This window comes from Mercurialis annua, linkage group LG8 (assembly GCF_937616625.2).
Source record: "Mercurialis annua linkage group LG8, ddMerAnnu1.2, whole genome shotgun sequence".
NCBI lineage: Eukaryota > Viridiplantae > Streptophyta > Magnoliopsida > Malpighiales > Euphorbiaceae > Mercurialis > Mercurialis annua.
The window spans coordinates 11,572,318-11,591,198 of NC_065577.1; the positions used below are offsets into that span (position 1 = coordinate 11,572,318).

The 18,881-nt window shown below is 34.0% G+C and overlaps 3 protein-coding genes across 4 annotated transcripts; 2 read left to right on the forward strand and 1 right to left on the reverse strand.

Annotated features, from left to right (window-relative positions):
- The first annotated feature begins 303 nt into the window (after positions 1–303).
- On the forward strand, positions 304–1,404 carry LOC126659763 (ethylene-responsive transcription factor ERF105-like). 2 transcript variants are annotated; one of them, XM_050353098.1, is made up of 2 exons: positions 304–641; positions 763–1,404. In XM_050353098.1, the coding sequence occupies exons 1-2, from the start codon at positions 378–380 to the stop codon at positions 1,264–1,266; spliced, it is 768 nt and encodes a 255-aa protein (XP_050209055.1). In that variant the 5' UTR covers positions 304–377; the 3' UTR covers positions 1,267–1,404. The 2 variants fall into 2 exon arrangements, with proteins under 2 accessions (XP_050209055.1, XP_050209056.1); XM_050353099.1 differs by having other exon boundaries at positions 808–1,404.
- Positions 1,405–5,105: 3,701 nt separating this feature from the next.
- Positions 5,106–6,103, forward strand: LOC126659678 (uncharacterized). Its single transcript, XM_050353003.2, has one exon. The coding sequence runs from the start codon at positions 5,254–5,256 to the stop codon at positions 6,025–6,027; it is 774 nt and encodes a 257-aa protein (XP_050208960.1). The 5' UTR covers positions 5,106–5,253; the 3' UTR covers positions 6,028–6,103.
- Positions 6,104–9,045: 2,942 nt separating this feature from the next.
- On the reverse strand, positions 9,046–16,933 carry LOC126660670 (uncharacterized). Its single transcript, XM_050354271.2, has 9 exons — positions 16,531–16,933; positions 14,922–15,022; positions 14,452–14,809; positions 11,357–12,226; positions 11,195–11,252; positions 10,929–10,990; positions 10,733–10,839; positions 10,557–10,644; positions 9,046–9,673 (listed from the first exon to the last, which is right to left on the reverse strand). The coding sequence occupies exons 1-9, from the start codon at positions 16,663–16,665 to the stop codon at positions 9,374–9,376; spliced, it is 2,079 nt and encodes a 692-aa protein (XP_050210228.1). The 5' UTR covers positions 16,666–16,933; the 3' UTR covers positions 9,046–9,373.
- Between the last annotated feature and the right edge of the window lie 1,948 nt (positions 16,934–18,881).

Genomic DNA, 18,881 nt, shown 5'->3' on the forward strand with positions numbered 1-18,881 from the left:
AACGTTGTAAAAGAATTTCACATCGGACACTCCGTACTTAAAATATCACATGTTCGTTAGTGAGGCAATGTGAACCATTGAACCTAGTACGCCGGCGCTGAGTTGGCCAGTCACTAGTAGACATGTGGCATTTGAGGTTCGGAGGGTCCGTTGTGAAATTTTTTTATAACGTGAAGTGCCTCCATCGGAAAAAAAATTAATTATGGTCCAAATTCAAAACCGAAACAAACGAGAGGGTCTAATCTATACATTTAACCAAAAGGATTCAAACCAACGAAATCAAACCGATTCAACCAAATTAGGCAACACCTTCTTACTGACTTTGATTAGTCCACTTTGATAACTTCTTTCCTGGGAAATTTCTCTCTAATTCTTGAATGGGAAGAAACCAGCAAGACTTTTGTCCATTTTTATTTCCTTCCGCCATCTATGGCGCTCTAGCTTCTTCTCAGTCATCAACGCCGTCACCTCCGTCGTCGCCGCCGCCATCTTATTATTCTTCTTCTCCCGATTCTTCTTCTTCACTGAGTATTACTTCTCCTTTCGTAGATTATTCAACTTCACAATTTTCTTCACCGGCCAACGGCGGGAATCTTAATCGGCAATGCACCGAAGAAATTATAGCTGATAACTTTCTGCAGGTACTCCAATTTTGTTTATTAAATTTAAAAATTTAGAATTAAATGAATCAAATTTTGTTTACTGATGTAAATTTAAATTTAAATTAAAATTCGTTACTCATCAAAACTTTGATAATTACAGAATGATTTTAATTTTGATTTGTTTGTATCGCCGAGTCAACAACAGCGACAAGATATAGCGACGGTGGTTGTAACTGCCGTACCACCGCAGCCGGTGAGTGGAGAAAAAGATTACAGAGGAGTTAGGCGTGGGGCAGGGGGGAAATACCGGGCAGAAATTCGTGATCGGCTAGGAACATTTGATACTGCTGTAGAAGCTGCCCGAGCTTACGATAATGCGGCTTTTAGGTTACGCGGAAGCAAAGCGATTTTGAATTTTCCTCTTGAAATTGGCGAATCTTCGTCAGTTAATTCTAAGAAAAGAAAGATTGAAAAGACGACGGCAGTTGTAAAGATTAAAAATTTGTCGCCAAAAAGGGAAGAAAAGACGACCACGACTGTTCCATTGACGCCGTCAACGTGGATGGGATTTTGGGATGATGATCAAGCAATGGGGATATTTGACTTGCCATATCCGTTATCGCCATATCCTGTATTAGGATATTCACAGCTTATGGTTGTGTGAAAATTAAGCAGATGTCATGTTATTATCAATAATTGTATTTTTATATTTATAATTGTTTGCTTGATATTAATAAAAAAAATATATTAAAAAAATAAAATGTCATTCCTTGGCTAATTAATCAATTCTAGATTTTTTTTATTGTTTGTTTTCAGTCGTATCATTTTATCCATGGACTCTATAAGTTATTTTTTTTTTTGAAAGAAGTATGAATCTATTAACTCAAATCGAAAACAGTTACAATAGTGAGAAATTCAGAAAAGTGACAAAACCAATCTTGATGACCTGAAATGAAACTAGCAAATTGTGCTAAAACATACGCCGCCTGATTCGCAGATCGCCTCACACAAACAAAATCAATATCATTAAACTGCTTCGCTAAGTTTTGACACTCCTCCACTAGCATCTCAGACTCCATGAAATTCGGATTTCGAATCTATAACACAATATCCATAGCATCTGATTCCACTACGATCGTATCCATGTCCTTTAGCCGACTCAAGGCTTCTCTAATGCCCATAATTTCAGCCAATCTAGGGGAGAAAGATCCGAAGAAGTTAGAGCAGCGAGCTTGGACGATGTTCCTAACCAATCACGAACCACCACTCCCACCTCAATAATCTGTCTTCTAGTGAACACAGCCGCATCCGTATTTACTTTCAGCCACCCGCAAGGAGGAGCTGACCATCTAATCCGCCCATCTTCCTTTCTTACCGAAGCTTCTCTCAGCTGCACATTAGAAGCATTAGCAGCTAACCGGGAAGAGAATTGATTGCACACAGCAGATGCAATAGATGAAGCCTCCTCTATTTTATTATTCCAGACCGCTCCATTTCTACACAGCCACATATTCCAACAACGGTACGCAACTATGGACTTCTTCTCTTCGTCAAAATTTCTGAGCCAATCACTCAACCAGTCCTGTACTTTATCAAAAGCACATCTCGAAAACTCCATGTTCAGCAACTTCCAAGTTTCAACAGCCTTAAAACAGGAGAAAAGAATATGAAGAGTCGTTTCTTTTCATGCCATGCAGACCATGCAAGTCTCGTTTACAATCACACGAAACTCGGCCAGAGTGTCAACCGTCGGAAGATACCCCGCACACACCCGCCAAAGAAAACTCTGAATGTGAAGTGGAGCTTTAATGTTCCATATCAAATTCCAAATGTCGTTTTGAGGTAATCTCATGTCCACCGTAGTTGCCCTATAAAAGCTTTTGACAATAAACATGCCTTTCGGTTCCCATTTCCACCACCATCTATCATTAATATTACGACTACTAACCGGGGTTTTTAAAATCTGTTGAACATCCTCCTCCCCAAATCATCACGAAGCAGATCAATATCCCACCCAGACCCATCCATATCCAGAAGTTGGTTAACAGTTGCATTCGAAAAGATTTGGCGGTTGAATCGTCTTTACCAAACCAAACTCAGAATCAAGAAGCCAAGGGGACTTCCAAAATTACTGGCTCGTTATGTTTTATTCCTCTTCTCGTAATTTATTTCTCTATAATAATAAACCAATAGTAAACTTATTTTTAAGTAAACTTAAAGGAAATTAATAGCAAATTTATCTTTAAGTAAAATAAAAGTAAACCGATAGTAAACTAAAAATAAATAAATTAAAATTAATTGGTGCATAAAAAAACATTGATAGTATATTAAGCAAAACAGTTTAATTTAACTTTTTAATTCTAAAAATAAACTAACTATAAACTTATTTTTTTTAATAAATCGATAGTAAACTTATTTTTTAATAAATTAAAAATAATTAAATTGAAATTGATTTTGTACATGCATTATAATACTGATAGTAAACTAATCAATAATTTACTATACTTTTATAATTCAAAAAATAAATTAATATTTTTTTAAGTAAAACTATAGTGAATTAATAATAACTTATGTTTTAATATACTCATATTAAATTTAAATTTAATGTTTTTTAAAATTATATTTTTTATAATAAAAACTGTGTTTTATAATTTTTAAATGTCAACCCGTATTTTACAATCAATTTCATCAAACAAAATATCACTTTAACCCCTTAATTTGTGTCAAAATACCAAAAAAGTTCAAAGTAGCGAAATCCTAAATAAAACGAATTAAACTGGAGACTTTTTTTTTTATTCTTTGTCAAAAAAAATTAATTTTTTTAATTTCTTCAACAGATCTGCTCCTCGCCTAAAGAATAAACCCACCGGTCTATTTTCTTTCACGAATAACATACAGGTGGGTCTGTTCTTCCGAGGAGGTGCTGCTCCTTACCGGAGCATCAGCTCCTCGACTAAAGAACAGACCCACCGGTCTGGTTTTCTTCACGAATAACAAACCGGTGGGTCTGTTCTTCCGAGGAGGTGCTTCTTCTTACCGGAGCAGCAACTCCTCACCTGAGAACGTAAAAAAAAGTAAAAAAGATTTGAAATTTCTTTTGCCAAAAATACAAAAAATTATTTATATTTTTAATTAATATTAATTTGATATACAAATTTTAAAATTAAAAGGATTCAATTGTTTTTTTTATTATTATGTGTTAACTTAAAAAATTAAAAAATAGTTAGGACCGCTTTAAATTTTTGGCCTAATTACTTAAAAAATCCCCACCTTATAATATTTTTTCGTTTATACCCTCACGTAGGAAAAAGTTCATTTGTACCCTTTTTTTGATTTTTTTCGTTTTTATCTCTACCCTAAAATTTAAAATTTTGACAATTAAATTAATTAAAGGATGAAAATATTATAAATGATTAATAATATTAATGTTTAATTAGAATATAAGCTAAATATAAAGGATCATTTTGAATGTTTTTTCAAATAAAAAGAGGTCAAATTAGCTCTTTAGGGTAGAGACGAAAATGAAAAATTAAAAAAAGGATACAAATGAACTTTTTCCTATGTGAGTAAGGTGGGGTTTTTTTTTAAGTGATTAGGCCTAAATATTTTACCATTAAAAACCACTTTGCCAAAAAAAACCACCATCAAATACCGGAGGGTTTGCCTCACTCTCTGGGGTGAGAGTGGAGAGGAGTGTTTTGACCAAATTTACATAAATTTAGGATATAAATGATCCCGTTTTTCAAATTTGGACCTTTTTGATAATTTGACGCAAATTAAAGGGTAAGTGATCCTTTGTTCCAATTTAATCCAACTTGTATTTGTCAAAATATTTTGGATTTAAGTAGCAATTTGCCCTCTTAACTTGTAAGCCATGGACAATTAACATATAAATTAACTTTAAGATTAAATTAGTCACGAATTTGATAGTTATGACAATTAGTCCCATTTAGACAAATTAGATTACAAGTTGAGGGGGAAAATTGTCAATATAGAGAATAATTAGCTTACAAGTTGAGAAGACAAATCACCAAAATGGGTTTCATTGTGCATAATCAACAAGTTCGTGACTAATTTGCGCATAAAATTAATTTATATTTTAATTGTCCATTGATTACAAAATAAATGGACAAATTACCACTTAATTCAAATATTTGGCTACTTATAGGTGTTTTTTTAAGAATAAAGGATCAACGTGCTCCCTGAACTTATGATACGGGGTCATCTAATCCAATTTATACTTTTGAGCAACTAATTCCAAAACTCTTCATCTTTGACTCAAATAATGCCATAAATATATTTTTTTATTTTAAAAAATAAATTTAAAATAATTATATCGTGATAATTAAAGAAGTATTTAATTATTTTTTGTATTCATTATCTCCGATTTGATCCAAAAATAAAAAAATTGGGGTTAATTGCTTCAAAAAGTATAAATTGGATTAGATAATCTCATGTTACAAGTTTAGAGAGCGCGTTGACCCTTTATTTGTTTTTTTAAACATCCCTATATCAGTTTTGCAATTTTTCCTTGTGTTGATTCATTCTCAGGTGACCAAATTGGTTTGTTCATTTGAGTGATGTGCTTACATTAGTTACATGAATCCTCTCTAATCAACTCCTGTAAACCCTAATTCCAATTTCACCAAAAATGGCGTACAGATTGATCTCTCGCAGATATTCTTCTAGTCTCATAAAACCCTCTCATTTCATCACCCAAAAACCCCAAATCTCCATTTTGCATTCCCAAACAATTACAGACTCAAAACCCACAAATCATAATCTCAATTTTATTAGGGTTTACTTAAGTTCTGCAGCCGAATCGACGACTCATGACTCAATTGACAAAAAGCCCCGATCTTTGATCAATTTGACCGATTTGAATCAAACCCAGTTGATAAATCAAAAACCCAGATATTTTTCAAGCTCAGATTCGGATAAATCCCCAAACCCAAGTGAGTACCCAAGCAAAACCCCCAATTTCAAGCACCAAGAAATAGAAGGACCAACAGTAGAGAGAGATTTGTCAGCTTTAGCCAATGAAACCAGAGAAGTACTAGAAAAAATGATGAAGAGCATTTATGGTTTCAGCAAGGTTATAGCTGTACTTGGATTGGTTCAACTTGGAGTTGGAGGTTGGATTTCTTATATTACTAAAGAAAATCCAATGCTAGAAGTGTCGATTCAAAGCTTTGCGGCTTTCGGGTTCCCTTTTACGTTGGCGTTTCTGTTGAGACAATCGTTGAAACCGATGCATTTTCTTAAGAAAATGGAGGAGCTTGGCAGGTTACAGATTTTGACTCTTGCTCTTCAAGTTGCTAAAAATTTGAATACTTTGTTTGTTAGAGCTCGCATTGTTTCTGTTGTGTGTGTTGCTGGGATGTCACTTGGACTGTTGTTTAATTTGGTGCAAAGATTAGTTTAAGTGTTGATTGTTTACGACATTTTGTTATGATACGTTGTTCTTTTTGAGATTCTATCGAATAACTCTTATGAATTGATCTTGCTGTTTGCTCTTTATAGTTAATGTTCTTTTGTAATAAGCGAATTATGCAAATTAGGTTTTTAAATTTCAGCTCGAGTTATTAGAACTAGTAAGTAATGGAGTTCTTTGTAGCACGAAATGGAAAGGTCGAAATGGGGAATACCAAAATGGGAAACGACAAGAGGATTTTTTATAAGGAAGGTCGAAATGTTGAATTATAGAATTTGAAAAGAAAAAAAAATCGTGCAACATAATGGAGCTTTGTATTTATCGCGTTGGTAATTTTATAGTTTCAGACCGAATGCCGATCATTTGAAATTCTCTTGCAAATTACTCAATTTTGAACCAAGTTGATTGTATTCACCTTGAGACTTGAGAGGTTAAAGAACAAAAAAAGAAAACTAATCTAACTGCTGTTGTAACTCAATGTACCGCAGCATTATCATCATTAATTGATGTAACGATAAGTTTCTTTACTATGTAGTTATATCTGGCAAGTTGTGTAAGATCACTTTGCTAAATTAAGCCTGCAAGCCTATTGTAGCCATCTCACAGAGTATACATGGTATTTCAAGAATATTTGAGCATCTATGCTAATTGAAATTGCTCCCTAAGATGGTAAAATTAACCTCTTGTTGCATGAATATTGTCTATGACAAAAATGCTTCATGTGCCATCATTTAAGAGAATACCTCTACAACACTTGACCCTAAGGTAAAGACATTAAGGTCATGTTTGATTCATTGCATGCCTATAGGAAAGAATGCAATATAATAGTTATTCCTATTCTATAATTTGGTTCATTTGTTGGAATATTTATTATTTGATAAGATTTTATTTTAATTCTTTTTGAAGTAAAGTATATTATAAATTGTAGGGTTAATGTCAAAAAAAAACAAACTTTACACGTTTTCTCATTTTAATCACGTAGTTTAAATTTTTTTATTTTCATGCACGAATTGCCACTTTTTCTCAAATTCATGCACGGTGCTGAGGTGGCACTCATTGGTGTAAAATGACCTCCACCTCAGCGAATTACACCAATGAAGCCGTGACACCTCAGCACCATGCATGAATTTGAGAAAAAACGGTAGTTCGTGCATGAAATTGAGAAAATTTAAACTGCGTGATTAAAATGAGAAAACGTGTAAAGTTGGTGAATTTTTATGACATTAACCCTAAATTGTAAATTTAAAATGTATAAGTATGGATCTGAAATGTAGAGTTGAAGTTGAGGTCATTGATCTGAGTCTCGGGTGGGGGTGGGTTTGGATCGAGGGTCGGGGTTGAAGTCCGGGTGAGGAGTCCAATGTGAAGGGGTCAAGGGTTCGGGTCTGAGATCCGAAGTTGGAGGTTGAGGTTTGGGGTTAGATGTTATTGTATGCATTTGATTCAAATCGAACTAAAAAATTTAAATTTTTAAAATCAAATTAAAAAAAATTAACTTTTTAAAATAACACTGAATCAAAATTAAAAAAAAAATTTCCAAATCAGTCAATCATAATCAACTGCGTTGGTGTTTTTCTTAAGCTCGATTTGGGTTTTATGGTTCAAATTTGTACCAAAAATATGTTCCTCCTAAAATGGAAATGGATTAGGGTTATAAACTTATAATCTATAATCTGATAATAAACTAGTTGTCTTACTTCTAAAATGGAATTGAATTGAAAATTGAATATATTTTTAGTTTCAAACCAAAGCTTGGTTCAATTGTCTAATTTGGTTTGCATTTTACACTCGGTTAGAATTGAGTGTCCTGGATCAAAATATCAGGTCCAAGATTAGGGTCTTAAAATTCCATACCTAAATTCAAGGTTTAGAATTTAGGCTATGTTTGGTTTATGAAATAAAATAATATTGAATAAAATAGTTATTGCATAAAGAATGCAATGGCCATTTGTTAGTTTTTGAGAAGAATAGTTATTCTACAAAATCATGGAATAACAATTTTATGGAATAACTATTTCATAAACTAAATTAAAGAATAATCATTATATACAGCTATTTCATTCCTCACTTATTCATGAATCTTAAGGTTATGTTTGGTTTATGAAATGAAATAGAATAACTATTTCATAAGAAACGGAATAGTTGTTCTATAATTTTTTAAATGAGTATTAATTTCACAATATCAATATGAAATAACTATTTCATGAATCAAAATAAAAAATAGTAATTTTATACTGAAACAACCATGTTTGGTTCATGGAACGGAATAGTCGGAATGGAATAGATATTTCATAAGGAATGAAATAGCTATTTTTTACTTTTTAAGAGGAATGTTTATTCCACAAAATCATGGAATAGCAATTTCATAGGATACCTACTCCATGAACCCAAGTAAAGAATAGTGATTTTATACGGAATAGTTATTCCGTTTCGCATCTATTATATTCCGCACCTATTCCATGAACCAAATATATATGTTTGAATTTTTTTCAAACTTTTAACCAAAGTAAATAATTGAAATTCCATGTAGGACAATTGCTATTTTTTTTTATCAATTTCATGAATTCAACATAATATAAGTTCAAAACTCAAGCATCTAATATTCAAACTTTTAGAACATTTTAATATTATAAAGGTCATTAAAATAAATTAGAATTTATACTCGATTAATACCAAAGCAAAGAATATTAAAGCTCTATCGCCTGCAATGCCATCTATAAAAATATTAAATAGCTGCAACCAAGTATTAGCTGAAAACTTGTTTCCCGCATAGCAAAAAGTATAGGTTTACACTTGTACACAGAAATTTGATTTTAAGTAAACCAACCACTTTCGCCGGGAAATGCAATCAAGAACAACAATTAGCATTAAATTAGCAAAAAATAAGTTTCTAAAATGCATAGCAGATTGCAAAATAGTTAGGCATATTCAAGCAGTTATTGTTCATCTTTTTTTCCTTCGTTTCAATTTTCTATTCTCATTCATAATTATTTTCAAGAAAAAAAGCCGGAAACGACATAAAACCCTTAAAGCAGAAGAAATCAAGTACCGTCCATGCTATTCACAAATTCCCATCTAATGGTCAGCAACAAAGAGTCCCTCGGTCTCTACCCATTTAGGTTAATACAGACCCTATTACCAAAAAAAACCAAGAATATCTGCCCCAAAATCACTCTACTCCTTTATATATCCACCCCTTCAGCAAACTGCTCCTTCACCATATACAGAAGAATCTATCTCTTAAAAACTGTTTGATTTATATCTGCCGCATTACCAAAACATTTGCTGCAGTCACCAACGGGACACATCAATGAAATCTGAACAAGTTATGATGCAATTAAGTCAACGCTGAATTCCCATCAGGTTTAGGCTCTGTTCGGACATAAGTGAGACTGCGAGCAGTAGGAGACGCGAGACTCCCAGAGACTGGAGCTGCACTCTCTGCTGGAGCATCTCGCTTCCACTGAAAACTTCTCGCACCAGGTTTCATAGTAAAGCGAGGCCTAAATGCCCCAGGAATACCTCTAGGAAAATGAGCTCTGCTAAACCTACCAGGAGTAAATGGAGTCGCACGGGTAACACGGGGCCATGTCATGTTAGTAGTTGCTTCCTGGTTAGCAGGGCTTCTTTTAACAACCTGCAAAAGACAAGGGAAAAAGCTTTCAGAATAGGAGCGAAAAACTATGAAGCAATTTCATAGTGAAGCAGGACCACATCTCACCCCCGAAAAATTGAAGCAGGATCACATGAGTTGCATGATATAACACATGATGCAAAGCAGTCGTCATATATCAAACACTAAATAAAATGAATATTTAAATTAGTGATTAGCAGGCTCAAACTCGCTAACTTTTAATCTTATAACTGGATGGGAGAGCGAGGAGTTATACTTGAACAAGCCCTGCAGTTTCCCTAACCATTGAACAAGTCTTGGCAATTTCATACAACAAACATTTAAATATCAATTTTTTGCACCATTTTTCAAGACTTCCCAACAGACCAAGTTCTAGCAAGCAAGTTTACTTCCATTCACACTTGAGGCAGCAGTGAAAGAAAAAAAATGAGCCAAACTGCTGAAACTATTCTGAGAAGCCAAAAGGGATAAGCAATTAAACTTAAATTTAAGCAACCCTAAGGAACAATTATAGCATGGCTCATTAAACTATTCTATAGCCGGATATAATCAATTTAATGATTCATGTTTTCGCCAACTTCAGCCATCACTTAACTATTTAAAGACATTTGTGAAGATATATAAGCACATAGATGATAGAACAGCCACCAAATAACACATGAGAAGCAAAAAGAAGAAATTTATGAGAAAATATGCACATAGAACATCCTCCACAACTAGATAAATGATCCTCACACAAGAGAAGCCAAAGAAAATGTTCGTGAGAATATATACACGTAACATTCACCACAACTAGGTGAACAAACACCGCATACAAGAAGCAAAAAGAACAACATCAAGAAATAGCCCTAGCTGCAGAAAAACTAAACACTTAAAAACATGATACCTTGAGAATCCGTGACATAAAGGAGGCACCATCAAAAGATAACGCATTGTCTGCTGCTTCTTTTCGCATAAATTCTACATAAGCTGACCTGTTTAGCAGTAACCATATAAGGAAAAAAAATAGAATTTTGACATAATAACTGAAAAAGCAGAGTTGAACTGAGCCTCAGCAAATACCCCTTTGGCTGCCCTGTTGCTGCATCAGTCAATATAACAACTTTAAGAACATCGCCAAACTTATTAAAATGCCGAGAAAGACTGTCTTTGGTAGCAGCAAAATGAACCTACGAAAGTCAACACGAAAACGTCATTATGGAGAACATAAAGCATTCGAGAAAGAATCAAGAAGAAGATAAATGAGTTAGGAAAATACATTGCTAACAAAAATGGTTCGAGAATCAGCATCCTCTAATGGGCGGCCAGTGGTGTAAGAACCTACAGAAGTAAAAAAAAACAAGCCCATATAAATAAAGCAAATGAGTATAAAAGCTTCACCGCAAGAGAATCTGTGATCATCCGATCCATGAGACATGAAAGAACTTGCAGAAACAGTAAATTCTTAGTTTGTTTCATATTTATCACTTCCTGATCTATTTAACTTTTACTGTGAAGGCACTTTAAAAAGTTTTTACAACTCACCAGGAACAGATATCAGTGTTTTCTGAGAGTCTTTCTGTATATCAGCAACTGGTTTTGCCTGTACAACATCGTCCCATTGAAGAAAACATCAGCAGCCAAGTAAAATAATGAAGACAATTGACAGACTGTTTAAATCCAAAGACACAGGTAGGAACATCTTACATTTCCATTACTAACAGTGACAGGGTGGTTATTCTCCTTCATTACTTGAGCAACAGATTTTGTGGTATCTGCCTCATTCTCCTGCACAGAATTCCAATTACCCATTTTCATAATCCCTCTTGACTCCTGATACTGAGGTGGTCTCCAGGTATTTAGATTCATAGAAACGTTTACTGCTGCTTTTGCAGCTGAAAGAGGTTGATCCGAATTCTTATTTTGAGTTATGTGCATGTCATCAGCCCTTTTGGAGTCATTGTAGTGTAAGTTAAGTAAATCCTCCCTCTTATTTCCACCAGATGTACCAGTTTCAGAAAAATCCATAATTCTATCACCCATAACATCAACGTTATCATAAACTTCATCGTCAGACATCGGCTCAGCAGCCATCCCAGTTTCATTATCCAGAAAGCCAATATTCCTTCCCCGTCCAGCATAATCATGTCTTTGAGGATAGGTTTGCTGGGTCTGATTTGAATTTTGGTTAAATTCTTCATACACATCAAATTCATCTTCAACAACATCATCTCTAAAATCTCCGATTTGCTCAGATGTCTCTGAAATATCCATTTTTCTACCAAGTCTGTCAAACACATTTCTTGAAGATTTAACCTTTACCACATCTGCAGCAGCTGCTTGAACAGCTTTGATTACAGTGGCCATGGGATTTGGAACTCTTGCTACCGACTGAATCCTCCTAGGACGATCAAGCAATGATGATTCTATTGTAGATGCAGAGACAACAGAACGAAGACGCTTCACTGAGGGATCTTTTAATAAATCAGATGGTCTCAATGTCCCAACAGCATCTCGCACTGCAGATTGCAGTAGTCGTCGAGGAGCATTAATAGTTGCATGAGAAACAGCATCCCTCTGCCAAAAGAGGGTTTGTTAGGATGTACGAAGCACAAAAAGAAATGAGCAGGGTGGAAATAATAGAAAGAAAGCCATGAAACATTATCTGCAGCACTTTCTACACTTCAACATGATAAAACATAAATCCATGATAATAGTATTTAAAAAGATCAAAATCATCTCCCATAAATCAACCAGCGAGAAGTCTCATCTGGAAACATAACCACAATTAACTTACACAGAAAATATTTAGTACATTCATCTAAGTGCTTTAATATGCTGCAGGTGCACTAAACATAACAACACACAGAGCACACACTATAAAGATAAACAAAATTTCTTAAGTTTCCGTCTATGCTATTAATTCTGTATAATCAACATAAAAGACCAACCACCACTGACTCATAGAGAGTAGAAACCCATTTCAAACCCCATGACCGACAAATTGGTTATTAGATCTAAATAACTCCATGAACTACACAGGCACACACTAAAATAGAGCCATAAACAGCCATATGCAGACAGCTAAATGACAGATCTATCCTGAGAATTATTTGTTTCAGTTTATGTAAACCTTTTAATCAGAAACTTTCCTATTTAGGACAGCATCCTACAAGGGTATGTTTCTCAACTCTGTTAACAAAGCATATATTCAAGTTGTTTTACTAAAAATTTGAGCCGAAGATTCCCATGTGAGGTGCTCCCGTCCAAATAAGAAGTTACTTACAATCTAGAGTCGTCAGGCTATTAGGTCTGCCTCTTAAAGCATACTCCTAATTCTAATATTTACTAGCTCAGCAGCTCTACAACAGCAGACACCAGCTCAGAGGGATCTTACTATCCATTAACTCTTCAGAGTGTGCATCTAATTCTTCTTACCCTCCACTAGAATTCTTTTTTCTTTTGAGATCAAGGCTGGTAAACAATATTTGTATCTAGATATCCAATCAAAACATAGAAAGATATGCAAAAACAATACAAAGAAAAACTCGATCCCCATGATAGAAACTAACGCAAAAGGAAAAACTAAAGAATTAGGAATTTCCCGCAGTCCCAAACAGTGAAAAAGTTTCAGTTCCAACTTTGGAAAATCAGACGATGGCAGTTTAAATGCTAGATAAACCTGCAATTCTCTATACACCTAAAAACCTGCAATTCTCTACTACTGAACTTGCTTCTAAGAGGAATGCATACTTAGCACAGAATCATGTATACATCAATCTTCTTTTCTTTCACAAAAACCAATACTGTTAATTGCTACACTGCATAAGACAAATTTTAATGAAAATAGTAGCATAATTATTAGCTTTATCTGACTGGCAAAGTCATATATATCCTAGTTTTTGTCACATAATCAGCTTATAAATATAGATCTTGCATACATATGCTCTGCAGCTGCTGCAATATTCCAATAACAAAATCTTATCACAACGTTTTCCACTGAAGTTTCTTCACCCAGAATAACCACTGTCTAAACTACAAAGTCAAGCTTTTGTTTAGACTTCCATACCATATAGCATACTGTCCAACTCAGCCAAAATATACACAAATAAGCTATGAATAGAGTACAGAGCAGTGATAAATGAAGGGAAATAAACATTTCTAACTGGAACAGATTCTCGGTAACCATACAGAATTCATGGTAAAGTAAAAATAAAAGATAATCAACCTCACTATATAGTCACCAAAAAGAAAACAGAAGTTAATCCTAAGAGTCATGGACATGTACTAACAGAAAAAATTTCATTTATACAAACTCAAAGATATGAATTTATCAGCATTATCAATTAGCAAAGGAAACCTACATAAAGACTTCTCTAGAATTGTGGAATTTTACAAGATCAACTTCCACAACGTATGATGTTCATTTTAAGCATATATTCACTAGGACAAGAGAAGAAACTAGATGCTTCTCTATTTCTGCTGGCTAGCACAGCATAGATAGCAATTTCATCCAAAAAAAACATTTCTTATTTTCAAATAAAACATAAGGAATGCATTCATTTTAAGCATATATTCACTAGGACAAGAGAAGAAACTAGATGCTTCTCTATTTCTGCTGGCTAGCACAGCATAGATAGCAATTTCATCCAAAAAAAACATTTCTTATTTTCAAATAAAACATAAGGAATGCAGTAGGAGAATGGAGGTGTTATGAAACATGCACCACGCCGCCACCCAACCAACTATTTAAGTTAAACTCAATACCACTCAAAATTCTCATAAGATTAAAAAAATCTAACCTTCAATTGTTGTCGCTCATCCTGCCGACTCCTTTTCTTATGTTGAGGAGGCTGAGGGGATGAAGATCTTCTTGCATGACTTCCTCTGCGATCATGTCTTTCCTCAACATGCATATTGTCAACCACAGAGCTCCGAAGAGGAGGAGGTTCAGTTGCATCCCGTGTCATAGCTTTCCATTCTCTTTTATGTCTACTTCTGGGTAAGTTATCAGGCTTTTCTTTTCCAGCTTCAGAATCATTATGATGGGATTCATTTCTTTCATCCTGGTCCCCCCGTATGGACTTTGTTTTGACTATATCACTCGCATCTTGAGGCTGTACATATAAATCCAAATTTGAGGCAAGGTGATCCCACAGCCTGTTCAAATATCAAACATTAAACAAAAACCAGTGTAACTCATAAGTCCACTTGAACCGAAGGATGCTTGCAACGGCACATTTCATGTTAACCGGTAAAAGAAAACACATACCAAGCTACAAAAGAGTCACTATCATCTCCCAAAAATACATGCAATTCGTTCCTTGCTTCTTCTTTACGCCGGCCATTTCTCAGTAAGACAATCACATATTCCTGCCAATCAGAAAAATATTTATGCCAAAATTCCGAAATGCAAATCTTGCCTAAATACATAAAATTGTTCGAACAGAACATAGAGGTCCTCAATCAACAATTCTCACATCCCAAACAGAACATCATAATAGAAGTATAATGGAACACTGGCTTGGGAGCTCAGAGATGCTAATTAGCACGAATGAAAAATCTCTAAGCTTGGCAAACCATGAGATTCACAACCACTAAATACATATAATGACCTAAATTTTATCTTCCCATCAAATAAGCCAAAGGATTCCTCAAAAAAAAAGGCCAAAGGAAATTTAGAGCTTACGTGATGAAGTGTCTATGAGCATACTATTTTTGTTACTTAAGAAAGATATCATGTTAATTTAGCTTTATAGCCCCTGAACCTGAACATATATACTTCGACAATGAATAATTATTGGCAATGCTGGATCAGAGGTGATCTCAACAATTTATCACATCTTCACTGTGTACACTGAAGCCATGGTTTGAGTGATTATCCATCTGAATCATGGCCTTGTCGAGTGAGATTTCACTCCTTTAATTATAGACTATCTTGTTAAATCAATGGAATGAAACTTTCCATCCTCTTGAGTAACTTAAGTGAGCATTACCCATCACAAAAGCAAGAACATGTCATGTAATTTGTATGATTTCAGCTTTCTCACAGCAAACTTTCTCATAAATCCTTCCCCATATCTAAACCCAGTTAGCCTATTTATTACAGCCACTACAAATAACCAGTTAATCAATAATTTGTAAATAGAGCATATCAGCAAAAACAGCAACTTAATTTTCCTAAAATCACTACCTAACATCCACATCATTGCACATCGAAAAATCCCATGTCCATACATCCTTCTTCAACTGTTGAAAGTTATTTCAACTCTATTTCTCAGAAAAATCTTTAACACTCAAGTACACATACATACAAAACCATTTTGCTAGAGTAAATAGGTGACTTTCCTCAGCATGAACACACTTAATAAACAAGCAATCAGATACAATAAGAAGCTATCGGATAAGCTCCTAGCGACATTAAACCTTCCTGAAAAAATACATCACTGTTGAGAACTAACCACCAAACTCTCAACTGAACTTGCCAGAAAACCCCCTATGACATAGATAAAGCATATGCGTATCCCCTGCACCCAACAATTCTGTTGCTGGGAATTTTCTCCGTAGCATCTTCAGTAATCGCATTGCAAACACATACAATGTACAAGTTAACTGTTCCCATTCTCAACTTACATTTACACTTTGGTCTTGCCAATTCCAAATTTAAGCATCACATCACCTCAAAAACATATAGATACATAAAATCCGAAAGTAAATGAGCAGCTGCTACTTAAATAAAAACAAACCCTAAACAAGAATTTCAGCTGAAGAAGTTGATATTGCATAGTTCATTGAATTTCTACAACATGCCAAGACTTACAAATCCAAAAAAATACAGAAAAAATAATTTATATTCATAACGCAGATTACATTGGCATTACCACGAGTGTATCATCAGTGTAATCGCCCATAAATTCTTTAAGCTTATCTCTCACTTTCTCCCTCAGCTTATCAACTCCGTCGCCTGTAAAATCAGCCCTAAATGACCGATCCTCAATACGATCCACGCTTCCCATTCTCGTTCAATCAATTAAAACCCTAATTAGCTAGTTTATTGGTGATTTTCCAGCGGTTTTTGAATCAAAAATTGCGGAGAAGAAAAACCTAAAAAATCGATTTGATTGTTTTGAAAACCTAAAGTATGGATGTTTTTTTCTTATTTTCTCGAGAAAGTGACGGGAAGGAAGGATTTATGGGTTTGGTTTTTTCGGGGGTTCATGGAAAACCCCGGGGGATTATGATTCCGCAGGGAAAATAGAAAATTGATTTTTTTACGTTATGGTTTTTATATGATGATATAATTATGGTTTTAATTTATTTATAATAATTATCATATTATCCATAGCAAGTCTATTATTTATAGGGGCAAGGTGATAAAAATTCAATAACTTGACATGTTTTATCCTTTCAATTAAATCGTTTAAAAGTCGTCATTTTCATATTCTAAATATCATTTTTTTCTCGAACAAAAGATCAAATCATCCTTTGGTACGAAATATCAAATGAGTCATTTTCGCCGCTTTTAATACAAAAAGACCCAAAATTTGTTCGTATCAAAACGGCCCTTTGGGAAGTGAGTTTTTTAATTTCATTTAATTAACTTAATCATTCTAATTTAATTTCTAGTTATATGCTAATTAATCAAAACCCTAATTATATCATAACTATAACCTAATTAAACTAACAAAACACAGTTAAGCCCTAATAAATTATATTTAAGCCTAATTAAATTAAACCTAATACTAAGCATCTTTTTAAACATTTTTTCTTTTTTAAAATGGAGAGTGTCATACACTCACCGAGGTGCGACCGGAAAATGGATAAGTGAGGGTTGATTTGAGCTAAAAACGCAAGTTTTGGGTCTATTTGTACTAAAAGCGGCGAGAATGACTCATTTAATATTTCCTGCCAAGTTGAGGGGGTGAATTGATCCTTTATTCATTTTTTTTTCAAATCTATACACCGTTTAAAAATCCGGTGAAAATTACTAGCGTGTCAATTCGGTTCGTTATTACATGTTATTATCAGGTTGTCTACTAAGCAATTTTCACCGGATTTTTGAAAGTGTATGGATTTGAAAAAAATTGATAGTTCGTGTATGAAAATGACGATTTTTAAACAACGTGATTAAAATGACAAAACGTGTAAAGTTTGTGAGATTTTATGACGTTAACCTTTATTTATAATAGGAAAAACTTAGAGACATCCATATAGTTTTAACTTTTATTTTATTTTGTCCTAAATATCAATTAATTTGGAAAAAAACAATTATTATAGCCTCCTTTTCGGACAGCAAGAATAGTGATAAAGAGATAGAGCGTCTAACGATCATTTTTAGAATGCGGGTGACAAACAATTGATGTTTCTGAAGAAAAAAAGGCTTTATACATAAGTGTGCTCCTGCATTTGTGACTTTTGCAAATAAGATCCCTACACTTACAATAACAGACACAAATAGGGATCAACAATTTCAAGCCTAAGAGCAAAATTCTAACTATAACAGACATAAAAGAGGACCAACAATTGAAAGCATAAAACCAAAAATCTAACAATAACAGACAAAAATATGACAATCATTCAATTTAAAGCATAACATACATCAATGGGGACAACCAATCGAATTAAACTAATAAAAGCAATAGGGACCATTTGCATAATAAGCATTCCAAGTAATCAACAATAACCTAACAACCTAAAAACCATTAACCTAAGAACTAGAAATTGAGAGTCCATTCATATTTAATCAACACAATCAGTTTACCCAATACACTAACCTAACAACCAAAAAACATTAACCCAACAACCAAAAACTTTAAAACGCAAAAACTGACCTAGTGCGACCACAATTTGCTTTCCTTTGTCCTTTTCATTCCCAAAAATTGCGGAAATTTTTTTCCTTGCACTCTTTTTTTCATGTTCACATCGATTAGAATTCTTCAATTTGCTGAATGTTTTCTTCAATTTCCTTATATCCTTTATCAACAAAGAAGTTTTAAATTTTGTTTATGGGATTCACAATTTAGGGTTAGGTTTAGGGGAAATTCAATTTCTGTCGAAAAATTAGGGATTGAGAAATGATTTTTACTTCAATTGTTTTTATGTCAAATGATATTTACTTTGGGTTAAATGAGATAGGTTATGTGGCTAGTTGACATGGCAACTATTGTATGAGGTGGAGGAATGGTTGCGTTTAGGATTCGCAACCACCAGTCCGTGAAAGACACTCGCCAAC

What these genes read in the sequence shown, in the direction of transcription:
- LOC126660670 (XM_050354271.2), bottom strand. Translation starts at nt 16,665, where the DNA reads ATGGGAAGCGTGGATCGTATTGAGGATCGGTCATTTAGGGCTGATTTT. An exon ending in ACACTGATGATACACTCGTG is followed by an intron (nt 15,023 to 16,530) that starts GTAATGCCAATG and finishes TCTGATTGGCAG; the next exon opens with GAATATGTGATTGTCTTACT. An exon ending in AACACTGATATCTGTTCCTG is followed by an intron (nt 10,991 to 11,194) that starts GTGAGTTGTAAA and finishes TTACTTCTGTAG; the next exon opens with GTTCTTACACCACTGGCCGC.
- LOC126659763 (XM_050353098.1), top strand. Translation starts at nt 378, where the DNA reads ATGGGAAGAAACCAGCAAGACTTTTGTCCATTTTTATTTCCTTCCGCC. An exon ending in TAGCTGATAACTTTCTGCAG is followed by an intron (nt 642 to 762) that starts GTACTCCAATTT and finishes TGATAATTACAG; the next exon opens with AATGATTTTAATTTTGATTT.
- LOC126659678 (XM_050353003.2), top strand. Translation starts at nt 5,254, where the DNA reads ATGGCGTACAGATTGATCTCTCGCAGATATTCTTCTAGTCTCATAAAA.